General features: G+C 37.1%; 1 protein-coding gene across 1 annotated transcript in view; it reads right to left on the reverse strand.

Moving 5' to 3' along the window:
* The window catches only part of LOC105035289 (protein DETOXIFICATION 42), a 44,507-nt gene extending 34,772 nt beyond the window's left edge, over window positions 1-9,735 (reverse strand). Inside the window, exons 1-4 of the mRNA XM_010910808.4 lie at window positions 9,180-9,735; window positions 8,884-9,005; window positions 7,945-8,154; window positions 7,489-7,679 (exon numbers count right to left, since the gene is read on the reverse strand). Coding sequence (XP_010909110.1) covers window positions 7,489-7,679; window positions 7,945-8,154; window positions 8,884-9,005; window positions 9,180-9,538 — 882 coding nt within the window. The 5' untranslated portion in view covers window positions 9,539-9,735. The remainder of the gene's footprint in view (window positions 1-7,488; window positions 7,680-7,944; window positions 8,155-8,883; window positions 9,006-9,179) is intronic.
* Window positions 9,736-16,460: the final 6,725 nt, after the last annotated feature.

The raw sequence follows: 16,460 nt of genomic DNA on the forward strand, positions 1-16,460 counted from the left end.
TCTTCCTCTCTCTCTAGCTATTCTCCATACCCCAAGAGCAAGAAACCCTAGGGTTTCTTGCCGCCAGGTCCCAAAAAGGCAGGAAAAGCAAGGGGAGGCGCTAGGCTCCCCATTTGTGCCGCCAACCATTTTTCTCTCTCCCTCTCTTGCAGTCATCCAAACATCAAGTTCAGGACTTGGAATCTCTTGAGAAGAGGTTGGTACAAGTTTTTCTCAGATCTGGAGTTGATCTGAGGTCGTTTGAGGTGCGGGTGAGATCACCATCAACAGATCTACAGGAAAGGCTGCAGCAGGACAGATCTGCAAGGTCTGGTTCTATCTACCTTCTTTCCTATCTAGAATATCTCGATTTGAGATCTACAAATTAGAAGATCTCGGTCCAGGCCTGATCTGGTTGGGTACCAGATCTTGGATTTTTTAGAGGTGATCTTAGAGGTGTTCTTCATCTGGAACGAAAGGCTGACGAAGAAGACAGTAACCAGACTGATTTCATCAAGGGCCTTTGATCGAGTCCAGAAGTCTCCAGATTTGTTCGTTGCTGGTTCTGCTGCACCCAAGGTCCGTGAGAAGAGTCGGGATCATGCTCCAATACTGTGGCCACAACAATGTGATTGATGGAAAAGAGTTTCCATAAGAATCACAATTGGACTTGAGCTGATTAAATCTATCATATGACTGATGTTGAGATTTGATGATTTATCCATGACCTGCCATCTAGTCAGGACTTACGATAGAGAGACTAAATCATACGTTAACTACACCTTAAGATTCATTTTTGATTCTACTAGGTTGTCACTATATACTGCTAGGTGTCACTGATGGATTGTGAGAGCTCACTAGGGTTGTTCTGGATCGACAATCCTTGATGAATTAGAGTGAAATTATTTCGATCCCATTGAAAAGAATTTCAATGATACTTTGATAGAGATCATTGTATATCTCATTACTAGATAGAATTGAACCTATGGATTCACACATCAAAGGGATTAGATCTGCAATAAGCAATTGGACTTATGAAGTGTCAATTAAATTTAAAGAGATCCTATTGGGTTCAGGATAACCTTGCTAGCACATAATTGGACCTAATTTTCTCTTTATATTTAAATTTTTTATTTGATAAGATAATTCAAACTAAATTACTTGCTAATAATCTAAATAAATTAAATTCATTGGGCTCCAATTGTTGGGTACCTAAGATTTTGGATCAAATGAATTAAGGGTGCAAGTCCTTAATTAATTTTCTTGATAGTTTTTATGGGGCGGCACTTGATTTGATCAAGTTAGGTGTGTTTCATCTTTAGAGAATGTGTGGATCCTTATTGGGGTATCCCTTAGGTGCACTGTGGGGTGTGATTTTATGGGTGCAAGGGCTCCAAGAGTTGGCACCTAATAGGTCTCCTAAAGAAAGTTGAATAATTTAAGTTATTAGGAAACCTAATACAAGTAAGATTTATATTAAGTACTTATTTGATTTTGAATAGGATTCAAAACTTATGCCTATTTAAAGGGACCTCCCTCAAGATCCCTAGGCATCACAACCAGTAGCCCATGCCCCCTATTAGAGTGCCCCATGCCCTCTCTTCTCCTCCCCTTTGGATGTCCACACGCCATCTCCCTTTGGGCGTCCCTCTTCCTTCCACGCCCAAGGCTGTTGGGTGTCCCTCTTATGCTGGTTTCTAGCCCATAGCAGCAGCATATTCAAGGAAAGAAAGGCAAAAGAAGAAGAGAAGAAGAAGATCAAAGAAAGGATCAAAGAGTTGATCGCGATCCAGGCTTCGTTCAGATTCGCAGGCTGACTTTTCTTGAAGAAAAAAAAATCAATTTTAAGAGGGCTGTTCCAGGCTGATCCTGAGTTGATACCCATAGAGGTTGAATACTTGCACAGCTAAGAGAGAGTCTCTTCTCTTTCAGATCCAGATTTGAAGAAAGAAATTACGAAACAAGTATGTGATTTGATCACATATTCAATTTCAGCATATATTCAATTTCAGCATATGAAGTAGATCCTTATGGTTTATGTTTTATGCATGCATGATATAGATTAAAAAGAATTTTAATCTTCTATTTCACTGTAATATTTAAAAAATAAAATTTTGAAACATACATGCATACCCCGATATGAAAATTCTAATAACCGCTATTATGTAATTTTTGTTAATGATCAAAACAAATTAATTTAGTTTTATCCATTACTGCACAAATCTGATGTGTCCTTTACTTTTTTACAATTTCAAGCTTCGACTGAATGGCATTTCTCTCGTACTATCAAATCAATCCAAACTGATTGGAGAGGAAAGTTTTGCTCTCTTCCTCATTCTTTTAGTAAAATTAGCATTACCAACCATGTGCTGCTCCTTACACCCACGATTAGCAAGAGGCTATTGAACACCGTCACCATCATATTATGAAAATCGGTCTCTCCCTTCTTACTTATGGGTCCATGCCCATGTCATACTAGCACTATGGTTTTTAAACCGTTGTATTTCTCATTAATAGTATGTCGTCCAAAGTCTCTAGTGGTGTATCCCACTTCAAATTTGTTTACTACAAACCACCATCCTATACCTTTTTGTGAATTTTTGGATGTCTATGCTATCCCTTTCTTTATCCTTACAATCACTACAAAATGGAGTATCGATCTCAACCATGTGTATTTCTCAACTATAGTCCCACTCACTGTGCCTATCGGTGTCTTGATCTGACAACAAATTATACATATATCGTTAGGCACACTTGCTTCGATGAATCTATCTTATCTTTTCAATCTCACTCCCCATTGAATCTTCTCTACGACCATCTCCCTCTTCTCCTTCTTGGGGTGTTACATCACTTCAGCTTCTACAAGAGGCCACCTGACCACTACCATCTGTTCCTCCACCAGTTCCACATTCCCCTTTGCCCTGTTTATCCATCTCATCATTGGTAGCATCTCCCATATCTCGGTTTGCCTTAACATCATTTTTCTTGATCGATCCCACTCCCAACCCCTCTAGCATTATCGAATCTGCATTTGCCTAGGCCAGATTACTTACTAACCTCTATCGCAAACTCTCATCGACAAAACTCTCCCTTCCCATACCTTCCCCAACAATTGGTTCCCAGCAAGACACACCCTCCTCTAACCCATCTGCCCAACCCACCCATATCCATTCCATGGTGCTTCAATTCTGTCCCAACTAGCCATCCGCCCTCACCACCACTATCTTTATCATGAAACCTACTTGTTTTATGTAGACATCTAAATACTCTGAGTGGTGTGCTGTAATGACTAAGAAATTTAATGCTCTAGTTTGTAATGATATGTGGTCTCTCGTACCATGTTCCTCAGTAAAAAAATTTGATTGGATGTAAATGGGTGTACAGGATCAAGAGAAAGATTGATGGCTCTCCAGTGCTACAAACTATGCCTAGTTGCTAAGGGGTTCCACTAGCAATTCTTGGCCTTGACTACAACAAGACATTCAGCCTGATTATCAAACCTACTACAATTTAGTCTATTTTAAGTCTTGCAATCTCTCATGGTTGGTTCATCCTAAAATTAGATATTCACAACATATTTCTACATGGCAACCTGACAGAGGAAGTCTACATATCCTAACCATCAGGGTTTGAGGACTGTGACTACCCAGATTATGTCTGCCATCTCTACAAATCTCTATATGGGTTAAAACAAGCATCCCATGCTTGGTTTCACCATCTCTCCTAGTTCCTTCTCTGACTGGGGTTCGTTGCCAACAAGATCGATCCTTCATTATTTATTTTGAGGATGATCTCTCATGTCCTCTATGTACTCATCTATGTTGATGATATTTTGATAATTAGTAGTGATTTTAACCAGGTCTCTCTACTTCTTTGTTAGCTTGCTATAGAATTCTCTATTTAAGATCTTGGTGATCTCTATTTTTTTTAAAAATTGAGACTATTCAAAACTCTATTAGTTTATTATTATCTCAAACTCGCTACATCATAGATCTAATTTTCAAGACAGGCATGGTTGATTGTAAACCTGTTCAGACCCAATGGCCACGACACAAGGTTCTAATTCAAAAGGTGCTCCCCATCCGGACCATATATAGTATTGCTCCATTGTTGAAGCTCTTTAGTATGTTACATTGACATGCCTTGATATTTTCTTTGCAGTGAATAAAATATATTAGTTTATGCAGTCTCCCAATGCTGATCACTAGGTTATGGTCAAATGCATCTTAGGTACCTTTAAGCTATAGCTGATCATGGATTACAGATTTGTTGATCCACCTCTCACTCTCTCCAAACCTTCTCTGATGCGGATTGGGTAGATAGTGGGACTGATAGGTCCACTAGGGGCTATGCAATTTTTCTCAGCTCCAATCCCATTTCTTGGGTATCTTGCAAATAGAGGAGAGTTGCCCACTCATCTACCGAGTTTAAATACAAGATCTTAGCTGATGCATCAACTAAACTAATCTGGTTTGAGTTTTTGTATTAATAACCAGGCCATCATTTATATGACCCCCCCATTCTGTAGTGCGACAACATTGGGGCAACTTATCTCCCGACCAATCTTGTTTTTCATGCTTGCACGAAGCATGACTAAATTGATTTTCATTTCCTTCATGAACGTGTTACACGACGTCAACTATTTATTTAGTTTATCTTCACCCAAGATCAGCTTGCTGATATTCTCACCAAGCTCCTAGGTAGCTCACGTTTTAAGTTCTTAAAGGACAAGCTGAAGATTTATAATCCTAACTCTCTACCTTGAGGGGGTGTATCAACGTATATTCATTCCAGCTCACCACTCTATATTTGGCTTGTACTCTATATTTAGTTTCACTCCTTAGTATGTAATTGAGACGATCCTTTTCCATCTCTTGCAATAGCTGTGATAGCTGGCCTAGGGCAACCACAATTATAATCTATATATACTCCTATTGGAGATCAATAAAAAGTAAGAAAGAAAAAATTACCTTTAACAAAGAAATTATCTTCATCAAATACTATTGATATATAATTAAACAATTAAGTGAAAATCAATATTCCTTATTATATCATTACCAAAGAGAAATTTTCAGGAATCTTGCATGACATACACCAATATCTGACAATTACTTAATGGATTTTGTTACAGTGCTCATTTATAATATTTTATTATAAAAATACTTAAGATATTATATATTATCATTTTTATATATTTTATTATTAATTTTTCTTTCTTCTTCATCTCTGCGTCGGTGGCTTCTCTACACCCACCCTCGGTGCCACCTGCAGCTCCTCCGTGCCCAATGTCCCTAGGCCTTCCACCTACGGCTTCTTTATCTCCCTCCACCTATGGCTTCTCCGCACCCCCACCACCACCTGCAGCAACTCCATCCCCCCACCTGCCCACGGCTCCTCTGCCGTTATCCCCCCTACTAGCACTCGTGGCTCCGTTGCTCTTGGTCACCCCCAGGAGGCCATGCCTCCTCCGCTGTCGGTCCCACGCCACCCCCCACCCTACCCACCTCCCGTCCTCATGGCCAGCGGCTTCTTCGCATCACTGCACCACCAAATCCTCCCTCCCCTTGCGATTCACTAGAGAAGGCTTTTTTCCTAAGGACTCGTTTGGTTCGCAGGAAGAATTTTTCTTCCCAGGAAGTAATTTTTTGGGAAGTAACTTCTCAAAAAGTTACTTTTCGAGAATAAGATTTTGGTATGTTTAATTGACCATGGGAAGATGACTTATTATAAAGTAGCTTATGTTTGGATAAACATCTATTTTTCTGAAAAAAATTATATAAAATATCTATTATACCCTTAGTAGATATAAAATCATACATTTTTACTTATAAACTTTATATAAATATTAATATTATATTTATATTAATATAAATATAATATTAATATATTATAATATAATATTAGATCATAATAATTTATTGTATTAATATAATACTAATATATTAATATTATATTAACATAATATGAATATTTTAATATAATAAATTTATTAATATAGATATAAATATGATATTATATTAGTATAAATATTATACTAATTTTAATAAAAAATACTATATTAATAAAAATATTAAAATAATATTAAAATATAATAAATATTAATATTATATTTATATGAATATTAAGATAATATTAATATAAGATTATATTACTATTCAGTATTTCATCATAACCATCTATTGATATTTTACTAAATTTTAATTATGGATCTTAAAAAGATATTTTAGGAAAGAAAAAATACTACTACTTTTCATGTCATGGAAAGTGCCAAAGCCCACATTCTCCATGGGTTTTTATTTTTCATGAAATATGGGAAATGACTTTCCATGGAAAGTATTTTTTTTACTCTCTCTCCTTTTAAAACTCCAACCAAATAAGAAGTATTTTCTTCACTCTCAAGAAGTGCCTCTTCCCTCCTTCACTTTCCGTCAATCAAATGAGTTCTAAAAGAAAATTAATTTAATTATGGTATAAAATAATTCTAATCATTGAAAAAGAACTAAAATCTGAATAGTTTATGTTTAGTCCAATGGCTAAAAATAGATAAATAATAAAAAAACTAAAATACCATTTAGAGTGCTGTACCAAAACTCTTATGTAATCTGTACTCATTTGTCATAATAATTATAGAGGTGATGTTCCCTTCAGGTGACACTCTGAAAGTTTTGTTTTGCTAGGACAATTGCTTTGTTTTCATGTCCTTTAACGATATGCTTTTTCTTTTCCATGCAAATATTTTGCAGTGTACCGTATGGTGTGGTGCACTGCACGTGCCGATCCATCACATGATAGATAATGCGTGTGATTGCGTGTATGTGCATGCGTGACCACATGCAGCCACCCATCATGCGATGGACGGCACATGCAATGCACCACATCATGTGGTGCATCATGGTACTATAGAGGATCCACACTTTTTTCTTTGAGAGTACCATGCCCAATCTACTTTGTTGGCTATATTATTCCTCAAAAGAAAAAAAAGAGGGTGCAGGGAAGGAACCTCATTTCATAGCAGTGGACTATGAATTTGAAGCACACTTAATGTCACACAGACCATCACAGAGATAAAAAATGGTATAGATAACAATGGCCAAACAAGAGGAGACCTATGTGCTTCCATAATACCATATTAAAGCAGAAAGTTCAGTCATGCATAATCACAATTAGGAGGATAATTTTTTCTTTGTGAATATATATATATATATATATATATTAAAGCAGAAAGTTCAGTCATGCATAATCACAATTAGGAGGATAATTTTTTCTTTGTGAATATATATATATATATTATGTCTCAATTCATATTTTTTCACTATGAAAGATGAAGATTTGCTGATCTAAAGGCATGAGCATACAAAAGGCTATCATTCTAAGTTTCTACATACTCGAGGAAGGTGACATGAGTTTTTTTTTTTTTTTTTTTGGTAAAGGTGATATGAGTTGAAAACCACAAAGTAACGATAGAACCAATATAATTAAGTTTTCATAAATCTGAACTCATATACTTACAGATTTTACACCCATGATGCTTAAGAGCGGTCTTGCGGCAAGAATAAGGAAGATAGCCTGAAGAATTCCAAGCACTCCGCCAACAATCAAGGCTGAAGAAACTGATGGAATATATTTTCGGCTACATCCAGACCTGGATAGTTTCACATGTTCACTGGCAATATGTGATGCACCGCACCTCTTCTCAGAATCTGAAAGTGATCAGCAGGAAAGACTTGTCAGAGGTGGTCAACCTATACATAACAGAAAAGATGAAGAAGTTGAATGCATGCACTCACGCATGCACGCACGCACGCGCGAAAGCACATGGCGCATGCATACATGCACGCGCATGCATGCATGCATGCACGCTTAGTCACATCCACCCAGAGAGAGAGAGAGAGAGAGAAAAGGAGAGAATTTTATATATTCGTTCCAAAAAAAGTATTTGGGATTTAAACTATGATGCAGGCATACCATTGCAAGGTGGCACCTCTTTCTCATCAGCATTTACAGGAGAGTTCTTTTCCAAGTCTTCGTTTCGTTGTTCTTGAAAGCCCTTGCTAATGATAGCGTCTTCCTCTGCTACAAAGGATGTTGTGACACTGACGAGCGGATAAATGCAAACTTTTGAAATCTGGTTGAATATGGCAATAGAAACCCCTACGGCAGCAATCTCCACTGGACCTGTACTCCATTGACCAAAATAAAGAAAAGGATGCATAAGATAATCGTTTGAAATGTCCATTGAACGCATTCACTCATCAGATATCATAATTTAGAGACAAATAACACCGCAAGCACAAGACGATAAATTTTGTATACTGAATGCCAATCACCCACAGTAGATAGTTACAAACAACCAGAGTTACTGTTAATTTAAAAAGAGAGTTTAGCAATTTAACGTTCATAATGCCTCTAAAAATATGCAAGGTAAGGTATCTACATAATATTTTTCATTGTGTATTTAAGAAAATGGATTATCACTACAATGCGCAACATTAAGCACGGTATTAAGTCCCAGAAAAATAGGGGCAGTCCAGGCCATCTTGTTTCGTTTCTATAAGAAAATGCGATCAGGACAGGGGGTAAGACTTCAAACCATGATATTTTTTTAATTATTTCTCAAAAAAAAAAAAAGAGAAAAAAGGAAAGAAAGAAAAGAAAAGAAGGAAAGAAGCAAAGAAGAAAGAAGGAAAAAAAAGGAAGAAAAGAAAAGGAAGGAATGAGATGAAGAGAGGAAGGAAGAAGAAAAGGAAGAAAGATAAGAAAGATGAGAAGAAAGAAAGAAAGGAAAGAAGGGGAAAGAGATGTAGGTTACCTACCTTGACCGTTGATCGGGGATATACGCTTCATAAGGAAACTCGAGGTGATCAAAGTTCCACATTGAGAAAATATGAAAGTGAAAGAACAAACCTAGTCGACCGATGAAAGCAGTGTCAACTAGAGAAGCCAGTGGATCAGCTGCTAATGCCAGTGCAGCAGGGACAGCGATGCGCATTACCTCTAACCCCAGCTCATCCAACTTGTAGACACATCTGGTAAGCCAATTGTGGATTAATCAAGCATTAGCTCAAACTACCTAACCCAGAAAAGTGCAGAATCAAAGGTGTCCTATAAAACCCGGATCCTTGAACTATAAAAAATGATCTTAATCATTTGAGTTCTTTCAACTAAGAAGTTTGGAAAGTAGCAACGAAAACAAGAGATACCTAATGTTCATGAAGAATATATGAAGGCCTGTCTTCTTTGGTTTCGTCGGTGTTGATGTCAATATAGTCTCCTCCTCTTCGGTGTCCTCGTCATTCATTGCATCCTTTGGTACATCCATGGAACTCATGGTTCCATCCATACGATCAGGGATGGTAATTTGCCTGTTTGGCGTACTAGGGGTGATTTCGTTCGATACATCTAAGGAATCCTTAGTGCCTTCTGGCGGAACCGGGATAGAGATCTGGTTTTCTGGTGCACTTGCAGTGGTTTCCTTCAGTACATCCGAGGAACCCTTCATGCCCTTTGCTGGAACCAGGATAGCAATCTGCTTTGCTGATGCACTTGGTTTGTTTTCCATCAATCAGAATCCTCTCCAACAAACAACAATGTTGCTGAGATGGAGATGCCTTCGTCCTCATCAATAAGCTACTTGAAGAGCATGAGCTGAAGGACTACCAACCTTCGCCAGGTGTGGCCGGGAACCCTATAACATTAAACGAGTGGATATGAAAAGGGAAAGTAGGAAAAAGAAACTTCGCAGAATTCAGAAGAGGGTCAAAGATGGCATGTGGAATCAGCTTCCGGTAACCAGCTAATAGCTGAGAGCATATACTAATAGTTTCTGGCATAAAACTGAGGCCAGATACGCCTTCCAGGGTTCCATAGGCCTTCAACTCCATGGTTTTTGGTATATTCTACGAAAAGAAACGCATCAGACAACAATGCCTGTCCCATATAAACCTCCCTCCGCTGGTTGAGTTGCTGCTTCGTTCCTGTCGGTGTACTAAGTGTACCGTAAATTAAAAGACTGATGCAACAAAGAGACCATATATTTTAGTTTAAAAACCAACCATTGCCTCGGTCGTCTAACCAGTAAGTTCAATATATTAGATTACAAAGCTTGTTATTTTTATACAGCTTAGAGAGAGAACCATCACATCTCCAATTTAAAAAAAATGCCTTCCCCATATAAACCTTCCTCCACAATGTCCACGATGGGGATTGCTCAAATTTTCGTGCAAAATGATGTCAATGCTATACAAAATATATCATTTGTAAATTCAGAAGGTGACAACCTTTTTGATGGAGAGATATATTCATATAAAGAAAGAAGGAATGTGACGCCAATCTGAGAGACACCGGTCAGCAATTCCGAGTGATTATTGTTGTGGCATGGGCATAAATTATGCAGTACGGACCGTGGAATGGAGTAACTTGCGCTACTTGGGGAAGGTGGATTCCTTTCCCAGGTTATATGTGTTAGTCCAGAATAGAATATTAGACTGAACTTAGGGTGACCTTGTTATCAAGCCAAGCTCCCCAGCTATGCGTACACTCTTATTTAGATATGCTTTTCGTTAATGATAAAATACAACAATATAAATCATTTATCACCGGCACGTGATGGGATGCCACTGGGATCAGCCCCATGATACACCAATTAATGCACAGCTTATTTGACGGATCTTATGCAAAGGATATCAACTGCAGCTAGTCATTTGGCTAAAATCAAGTGTAGTTTCTTAATTTCCAGTAAGAAAATATGAAGAAACAAGACACTATATTGGTAAAAGATATCTGTCGGTAAAAGATATAAAAAATGGTCAACTAGCTAGCTAGTGAAATTCCATAAAAGATTAAAGATCAGTGTCATATTCCCTTGAGTTTGATTCAGTTACAACTTGAAATGCCCATCCTATTTCAATTCGATTGCACCTATGAAGTGAATTAGATCTAAATTGCTCAGCTAATGGAAATCTAAGACATTACGAAAGTTAAGAATTTCTTACAATTGACTTTGTTGAGGATTCAACAGGATTTGATTATAGATTTGTTATTGGCTTTACAATGAGGTTCAGGTTTGTAGATTTCAAACCAGAAACATTTTTTTTTTTAGTTTTTATACTAACTACCATCCTCAATTAAAAAAAAAAATCATGCATGCAAGTTTTAACATATGAGATATGAAAGATTAATATGAAATGAAAATGTCTCTAATGGATGTGTATGATTCAATCAATTAATGTATTACTTGGGAATGGATTGCCCTGCCACTTTCTTTCAATGAATTGCTAAATCAGCTCACAGGTTTAGTATCCTTTAAAGTATTAAATTAAAAATTATGAACAAGAGACACATGTTTTAGAGAAATAAAATATATGTGTCATGCTCCCGATCCGAGATCACAAGCAGAAGGTCGCAGCAACTGTCGCACACTTATGAAGAACTCTCTCCATAAGCATGCAAGGCATCTCATCACGATATCAAATGCATCACAGTAGAATAAAATTTAATTAATTATTATTCAACTTTAATTCAAATAACTAAATCAAATATCTTACATCTAATAAAGTTTCACTAAAAATAAAATAATAGATCTAAGTTCAATGAAGTTGACAATGCTAAATCTCGCCTCTAAAAACTCTGTTCCAATATTATTACCTACGCTCGTAATTAATTATCTGAATCTGAAAAATGAAAAAAAATAATGAGTTAGATAGCCCAGTAAGTAACAAATATCTCAACTAGATATTTCAGATATTTATATAATTTTCAAGAATAATACTATAAATACACATAAAAATATATTTCACGCTAATTCAATGTAAATTCAATCTTTTCAAATATTCACATATAATATAATCATAAATCCGATTCGAATCAAAATACTCATAATTCAACAGCCTCGACTATGATCAATATTTATCCTCCATTGGTGGGGTCCACTAAATACCAGCGCACAACCCCTACTGACAGGATCCACTGAACACCAATGCACAACTTCCACTGGCAGGATCCACTAAATACCAACGCACAACCCTCACTGACAGGATTCACTGAATACCAACGTATAATTCTCATTGACGGGGCTCACTAAAACATAGTTAGATTGAGAGCATAAATCCGATCTGTATCAAAATACTTTTGTAGCATAACATATCATCATTTTCATTGAATATATGCATAATCAATAATCCATGGTATTTCAGAATCACTTTTCGTTCAAAACATAATTTCATAAATTATGCATAATTTTAAAGAATAATTATTTAACTAGAATAAATATAAAATATCTCAAGAAGATGATTCATTACTTATCTTTCACAGACCATTGAGCGAACCAATCGACTAAATTTTAGGAGATTCTTAAGTGCCTATTATTCAAAAATTATATTTTTACATTAATTTTAATTTAAAATTAGATTTAAATAAATCCTAAATCAAAATTTTACTTAGGATCAGACTCTTCACTAAACTCGATCAAAATCATCAAAAAGAAGCCTTTTACTATGCTAATCTTAGAACGATAACTTTGAAAGAGAGAAATCCATCAAGAGAGACAAACAGTCTAGAGAGAAAAAATTTTAGAGAGAGAAAGTCCAATTCTAGAGAGAAAAATAAGGTTCAAGCTGAAGAGAGAGAGAAGAGAGAGAAAAAGAGGGAGAGAGAAGAGAAAAAATCTTCTTTTTTTCTTTTTCTTTTTCTTTTCTTTCTTCCTTCTTCTTCTTCCCGTGGTCCTTTAACAAAACAAGGAACTGAGCGGTCCCCCCTTTGTTCGATGGATCAAAGGCCGCGACCGTGTGGTGGTGGTTGACGGCAGGAGGGCTACATCACTGCAGCCCGGAGAAGCCAAACCGACGGTCGGCGATGACCACTGGCACCGAAAAAAATCAAAGAAAAGGGGGACGAAAACAGAGGACATTTTCTCCAACAAAATTTAATGAACCCAATCACTGGTGATCATGCACACAAGTAAGGGAAGGAAGGGAAAAAAAGGAGAAAGAGAAGCCAGGGCTTACCTCGAGCTCTGGTGACATCTCCGACAAGAAATTGAGGCAAACACGGTGAAGGCTTTCATGAGAAAACTCCGACGATCCTCATCATTTGGCTCTTGATTTTTTGATGGAAGGAAGAGAAAAGAGATCTCCCCTTTAAATAGGGTCGGAGGGGAGAGTCATGGCATTTTCCGACTTCGATTAGGAGCCGGTCGAGATAAAAGAGAAGACTCCCTACGGGAGTCTTCTTCGTTCTTCTTCTTGTTTTTTTTTATAGGCTTTGTGTTTTGGGCTGGGTCCAGAGCCCAAATGGGCTGGGTATTACATTCTTCCCCCTAAAAAAAATTTCGTCCTCAAAATTTTTTTGCTTAAATCCTCAAAAATTCAAATTACTTTTACGTCCTCTAATTTCAAAGTCGAATCTTTCATCATAATATCTATCAAATCAAATTACTGTTATGATCAGTTTGAAAATAATTCAGACCACTATACTTTCGTTGCACACTCTGATTCAATCCACTAGTGCACTTGTGTCAATTTAAGTTTCTAAATAATATTATGATCAGTATAAGTCATTGTCTTAATATCCCTAGTATCTACCCACCTGCACTCATATCTGATTCTATATGTCATATAGTTTATCCACTTATGCTCTGATACCATATTAATTGTCATACCTCCGATCTGAGATCATGAGCAGGAGGTCGTGGCAACCGCTGCATACTTATGAAGAACTCTCTCTATAAGCATGCAAGGCGTCTCATCATGATATCAAATGCATCACAGTGGAATAAAATTTAATTAATTATTTTTAATTTTAATTTAAATAACTAAATCAAATATCTTACATCTAATAAAGTTTCATTAAAAATAAAATAATAGATCTAAGTTCAATGATGTTGACAATGCTAAACCTCGCCTCTAAAAGCTCTATCCCAATATTATTATCTATGCTCATAATTAATTATCTGAATCTGAAAAATAAAAAGAAAGATAATGAACTAAACAGCTCAGTAAGTAACAAATATCTCAATTAGATATTTCAGATATTTATATAATTTTCAAGAATAATACTATAAATAAACATAAAAATATATTTCATGCTAATTCAATGCAAATTCAATCTTTTCAAATATTTACGTATAATATAATCATAAATCTGATTCGAATCACCATACTCATAACTCAACAGTCTCGACTATGATCAATATTTAACTCCCATTGACGGGATCCACTGAATACCAGTGCACAACCCTTACTGGCAGAGTCCACTGAACACCAGTGCACAACCCCACTGGTAGGATCCACTGAATACCAGTGCACAACCTCTACTCGCAGGGTCCACTGAACACCAACGTATAATCCTCATTGACGGGATCCACTGAAACATAGTTAGACTGAGAGCATAAATTCGATCTGCATCAAAATACTTTTGTATCATAACATATCATAATTTTCACTGAATATGTGCATAATCAATAGTCCATAGTATTTCAAAATCACTTTTCGTTCAAAAAATAATTTCATAAATCATACGTAATTTTAAAGAATAATTATTTAACTTCAAAATAAATATGAAATATCTTGAGAAGATGATTTATTGCTTACCTTTCACAGACCACTGAGCGAACCAATCGACTAAATTCTAAGAGATTCTTCAATGCCTATTATTCAAAAATTATATTTTTACGTTAATTCTAATTCAAAATTAGATCTAAACAAATCCTAAATCAAAACTCCACTTAAGATCGGATTCTTCATTAAACTCGATTAAAATCATCAAAAGGAAGCCTTTTACTATGCTAATCTTAGAAAGATAACTTTGAAAGAGAGAAATCCATCAAGAGAGAGAAACAATCTAGAGAGAGAAAATTTTAGAGAGAGAAAGTCCAATTCTAGAGAGAAAAATAAGGTTCAGGTTGAAGAGAGAGAGAAGAGAGAGAAAAAGAGGGGGAGAGAGAGAGAAGAGAAAAATTCTCTTTTTTTCTTTTTCTTTTCTTTCTTCCTTCTTCTTCTTCCCGTGGTCCTTTAACAAAACAGGGGACCAAGCGATCCCCCATTTGTTCGATGGATCAAAGGCCACAACTGGCATGGTGGTGCTCGACGACAGGAGGGCTACGTTACCGCAGCCCGGAGAAGCCAAACTGATGGTCAGCGGTGACCACCGACGTCGAAAAAATCAAAGAAAAGGAGGGCGGAAATAGGGGACGTTTTCTCCAACAAAATCGGGGGAACCCGGTCACTGACGATCGTACACACAGGCAAGGGAAGGAAAGGGGAGAAGGGAGGAAGAAAAGTCAGGGCCTATCTCGAGCTCCAATGACGTCTCCGACGAGAAATTAAGGCAAACACAGTGAAGGCTTCTGCGAGAAAACTCCGACGATCCTCGCTATTTGGTTCTTAATTTCTTGATAGGAGGAAGAGAAAAGAGATCTTCCCTTTAAATAGGGTCGGAAGGGAGGAGCCGTGGCATTTTCTGACTCCAATTAGAAGCCGGTCGGGATGAAGGAGAAGACTCCCTACGGGAGTCTTCCTCGTTCTTCTTCTTTTTTTTTTTTTTTATGGGCTTTGTGTTTTGGGCTGGGTCCAGGGCCCAAATGGATCGGGTATTACAATATGTTATGCACATTCTACATATCAGCATAATCTTGCGACTTCCTATAAGGTTTTTGTATCCCTGATTCATAATAATTGAACCTCAAGAGTTTTGGTTGAATTGTATTATATGTTTCATTCATTTGTACTTTCTAGTTTCATGCACCATATATCAACCTTTTGCTCAATGATTATTACACGCCTAAACTAACCCCATTTAGACAATTCATGATAAAGAACAATCAGTTTAAGAAAATGGATGTAAAAAATATTTAAATCAAATACATGTGAAATCACCTCTCCAATATAGACTCTATAACCTTCTCGGGTCTGAAATTAAAGATGCAACTACCACACCCTTGAGCTATTGCCACTAGATTTTACGAGCTCATAGATCCAAATAAAATCACCCCTTACCTCTAAATAGATCTGTAATTGCGCCTATCTCTTATCTCACAAATTTTTTTGATTTGAAAAGATGATAGTGATGCTGCCACGATCCAAAAGCTTTGTCCCTTCCAAGTAAGATATTATTGCATGCATAAGGTGCAAGTGAATTAAGATAAATTTTGGAGGATATGTACGATGGATAGCGTGTAATTAAAAATTGATGAAATATAGAGAGTAGTGCAGCGTGTTATTCAACGTGGGATTTTTTTTTTGGATAACCATTTTGCCTTAGATTTGACGGGGTCCAATTGCACCTGGTGCATGCAATACGGAGGCCTTTCAAGTGGAGAGGAATGCTACGCTGGGGCCCGGCCTCGCTCTCTCGTGGCCACGCGTGGTACCATCTCAAGTGGAGAGGGACGCTAGCCTCGCCGGCCTCGCGGCCAGCGGAGGCCCTCCACGTGCCGGCCTCGTGATGCATCCACGGTGATGCGCACACGCGAATGCATGCATGCCGGC

This window comes from Elaeis guineensis, chromosome 15 (genome assembly GCF_000442705.2).
Source record: "Elaeis guineensis isolate ETL-2024a chromosome 15, EG11, whole genome shotgun sequence".
NCBI lineage: Eukaryota > Viridiplantae > Streptophyta > Magnoliopsida > Arecales > Arecaceae > Elaeis > Elaeis guineensis.